The sequence below is a fragment of the Limulus polyphemus genome, unplaced genomic scaffold, assembly GCF_000517525.1.
Source record: "Limulus polyphemus unplaced genomic scaffold, Limulus_polyphemus-2.1.2 Scaffold10471, whole genome shotgun sequence".
Taxonomy (NCBI): Eukaryota; Metazoa; Arthropoda; class Merostomata; order Xiphosura; family Limulidae; genus Limulus; species Limulus polyphemus.
The window spans coordinates 11,154-14,932 of NW_013676081.1; the positions used below are offsets into that span (position 1 = coordinate 11,154).

The 3,779-nt window shown below is 29.2% G+C and overlaps 1 protein-coding gene across 1 annotated transcript in view; it reads right to left on the reverse strand.

Annotated features, from left to right (window-relative positions):
* LOC111083638 (sorting nexin-13-like) overlaps positions 1-3,779 on the reverse strand; it is a 16,426-nt gene that overhangs the window by 11,059 nt on the left and 1,588 nt on the right. Inside the window, exons 2-3 of the mRNA XM_022380284.1 lie at positions 2,373-2,463; positions 283-372 (exon numbers count right to left, since the gene is read on the reverse strand). Of these exons, the coding sequence (XP_022235992.1) occupies positions 283-372; positions 2,373-2,463 (181 nt within the window). The remainder of the gene's footprint in view (positions 1-282; positions 373-2,372; positions 2,464-3,779) is intronic.

Sequence of the window (3,779 nt, forward strand, 5' to 3'; positions counted from 1 at the left end):
AGTTAGATAATTGTAGGCCTCAATAAGTAGCACCACAAGTTAGCATGATGTTTAAACAACTGTAAATATGTCCTTACATCAGTACAGTTAGATAATTGTAGACCTCAATAAGTGGCACCACATGTGGAAATTGTTAACCCACATCCAGTGCCTTCACTTGTGTGAAGGTTTACCCCTTAACCTACATTCAGAACCTTCACTCATGTGAGGGCTCACCCCTTAACCCACATCAGGAAAGTGAACATTTTTGTAGCAGATTCTAAGAAAGTCTAATGTATATACCTCTTGGAGTGGTTCATCAATAATGTTGGCACCAGTGAGCCGTTTGTCATGTTTCTGTTTCTTCAATGGCCTCTCTAAGTGACTCAGTGCCTAAATTAACACACAAGAATATATTAACACACTAGAATATATTAACACACAAGAATATATTAACACACTAGAATATATTAACACAACACTTCTACTTTATATATCATCCAAAGAGAAATCATAATAGAGACATTTTGGAAAATAGTACAAAACAAATTACAATTCTGTAAAATAAAGATAACTAGCATAGAATTTTGGTTTGAAACCCACAACATATAAGATTTATGAAGTTAAACAAATGCTATCAACATCTACGTTCAACTGTTGATGAAAGGAACAATTTATGTCACCGGAGAAACAACAATATAGTATTTTATTTTTATAAGATAGAAACATAGGAATAATTACATTCTCTATGACTTAGCAACTTGGATATCATAGAAGTTTCTTCAAATGTTATTTATATCAAAAGAATTTGTAATTTCTTGTAAATACTCACATTTATTTTCTAATTTTCAGAATTTCTAAACAAACTCAAACACAGAATGTAACATTTTTTCAAGTCCTTTCAGTGATTTTCATTACTGTTACATGATCATACAAGTTAATTTTGTAAACAAAACTAATGTACAAAAATTAATACTTTGGCTACTTATTTAATAGCACTATTTTTTAACTTGAGAACTAAAACTAATAATGCTTTGATTTAGTTAGAAACAAGTTCCTTGTATTGTACTTTCAAAGAAAATATTTTGTCATGATCATTTTTTTTTCTCCAAATTTCTATGTGTGTTCCAGAAAACTATGCACCATACTAGAGGTGTTTCATTATACCATTTTCAGTTTTGGTCAAAAAACAAAGGTTTGTTTTTACTTCTGTATCAGGTTTTCAAGTTTAAAAAAGTCTGACATGTGTAGAAACAATGAATATCCCAACTATGTTCTAAGTTTTTTGAAGAATTGAACACAGTTGAAGCAGTAAACTAGTCATCCTGGTCGAACTTGAATGTCATATTTATTCATACTCGCCAGAATGTTACGTACAAAATTTTTCTTTTTGCCAGAAAAACTCCATTTTTTAGGTTTGTTTAAAATGGTTTATTGCTTTAATTAGCTTTATCATTATCATTATTTTATTTATAATTCAATAATCCCTACAAATTTGTTCTAGTTCTTATTCTACAAACCTATAACATAATTACATACAATATCAACATTTTAGTTTTATATATTATAAATATTAAAACGTCCATGGAAGGATATAAATATTAAAACGTCCATGGAAGGATATAAATATTAAAACGTCCATGGAAGGAAATAAATATTAAAACGTCCATGGAAGGATATAAATATTAAAATCTCCATGGAAGGAAATAAATATTAAAATGTCCATGGAAGGATATAAATATTAAAACGTCCATGGAAGGATATAAATATTAAAACGTCCATGGAAGGATATAAATATTAAAATCTCCATGGAAGGATATAAATATTAAAATGTCCATGGAAGGATATAAATATTAAAATCTCCATGGAAGGATATAAATATTAAAATGTCCATGGAAGGATATAAATATTAAAATCTCCATGGAAGGATATAAATATTAAAATTTTATTTTTGTTAGAATTACAGCAAAGTTCTTTTTTCTCATTTTATTAATTAAAACATAAAACCTACGATTAAGTTCTAATGAACACAAAAGCATAATCAACATCTCATTATATAGTACACACTGTGGTAAGTTTGGTTAAACAAATTGAAAAAAGTTTTACCATCACTGGAAATATGAAGTTCACAACAAAACCACCATTCTTATCACATTTGATCGAGTTATATTTTAACATAATATTATCAGAAACAAATCCTGATGATATTTAATTACTTGTCTATGCAGACACACATGTGACTCCAAGTGAAAAGTTACATATTATGCACACATTAATTTATTGTATTTGTGTACTTAATTCCAATAGTGGCAATATTGTTTCAAAGATGAACTTGTCAGTGCTAATGAAAACCCTTTGAGGTTACAAACTGATACAACACATTATAGTTATACCTGAAGCAGCTGGGTGCTACTGCTCCAAGATTCAAATCCATTTGTAACAATCTGAGGTACCTTCTGAGGTATATACAACAACGTCAGACAGCTGAAAGATGTAACAAGAATATTAAATATGATTATAAAATTACTAGAATCATCTTAAAACTTCCACAGAACACTAAACTTCCAGAAAAATGTCCAACAAATCTTGTGCCTTGAACTTTTGTTACAAACACACAAAATACACAAACATTACAGCTTCATTACCCAGGCATCAGAATGAAATGTAAACATCCATAAAGCTGATTTTATTTCCAATTTTGTTTTCAAAAATAAACTGAAAAAAAAAACAATAACTAAATTTGAAAAAGACAGACATGCATATGTTTGAAAATATTTTGCAAGATTTCCAGTAGACTGTCCTGAATTATTTGTATTTAGGTAAAAATATCATAAAATTATTTTTCTATTAAATTAAAATAATGTGTTTGTCGTACTTGGAATATCAACAATACACTTAAAAACAAAAACTTCAAATAATCTATACGCAACAAAAACCTTTTAAAAACAATTGATGGTCAACTTGTCTGCATTTTTCAAGAACAGAGAAGAATGTGAATTTTGTGGGAAAAGCCGTTTTCCAGTTAGTAGAGAATAAGGTATTGGTGACATCTGCGTTTGTTGAGAGACTATAGTAAATAATGGACATATTGCCCAAGTATCATATTTCCATATAAATGATCATACAACTGTGACTACTGTAAAATGTAGATGTATTGTACAATTATAGTATTTTCATATAAATAACCCTATTTAAGTTGTGACTACTGTAAAATGTAGATGTATTGTACAATTATAGTATTTCCATATAAATAATCATACTTAATTTGTGACTGCTGTAAAATATAAACAATGCCAAGCCAGCTTAAAATGCAAAAACACTTTACTGTGCATATGTTGTTTACAGATAAAACAGAGCTTAAACAGTGTAAAAACAAAACTTTTATATAAATCAAACTTAACCCTATTACTGCCACTAAATCATAACAGGAACAATGAAATCTTTTAATTGAATAAACCTAATCCATACAGGCAATAGTGCATTCTAATAGCAAATATTTAGAAAGTCTCAATGTAGTACACTTCACTTGACAAAACATGGAGAAACTAAATATTAAATGTTCTGCTTCAAAAAAAATTACATTTACTGACTTCAATGACAACCTCTACACTTGAATATACATCTTGAATGTTTCTACTGAACGTCCATCACGTGAATGTTCCTACTGAATGTCCATCACGTGAATGTTCCTACTGAACGTCCATCACGTGAATGTTCCTACTGAATGTCCATTAACTGAATGTTCCTACTGAATGTCCATCACGTGAATGTTCCAACTGAATGTCCATCACGTGAATGTT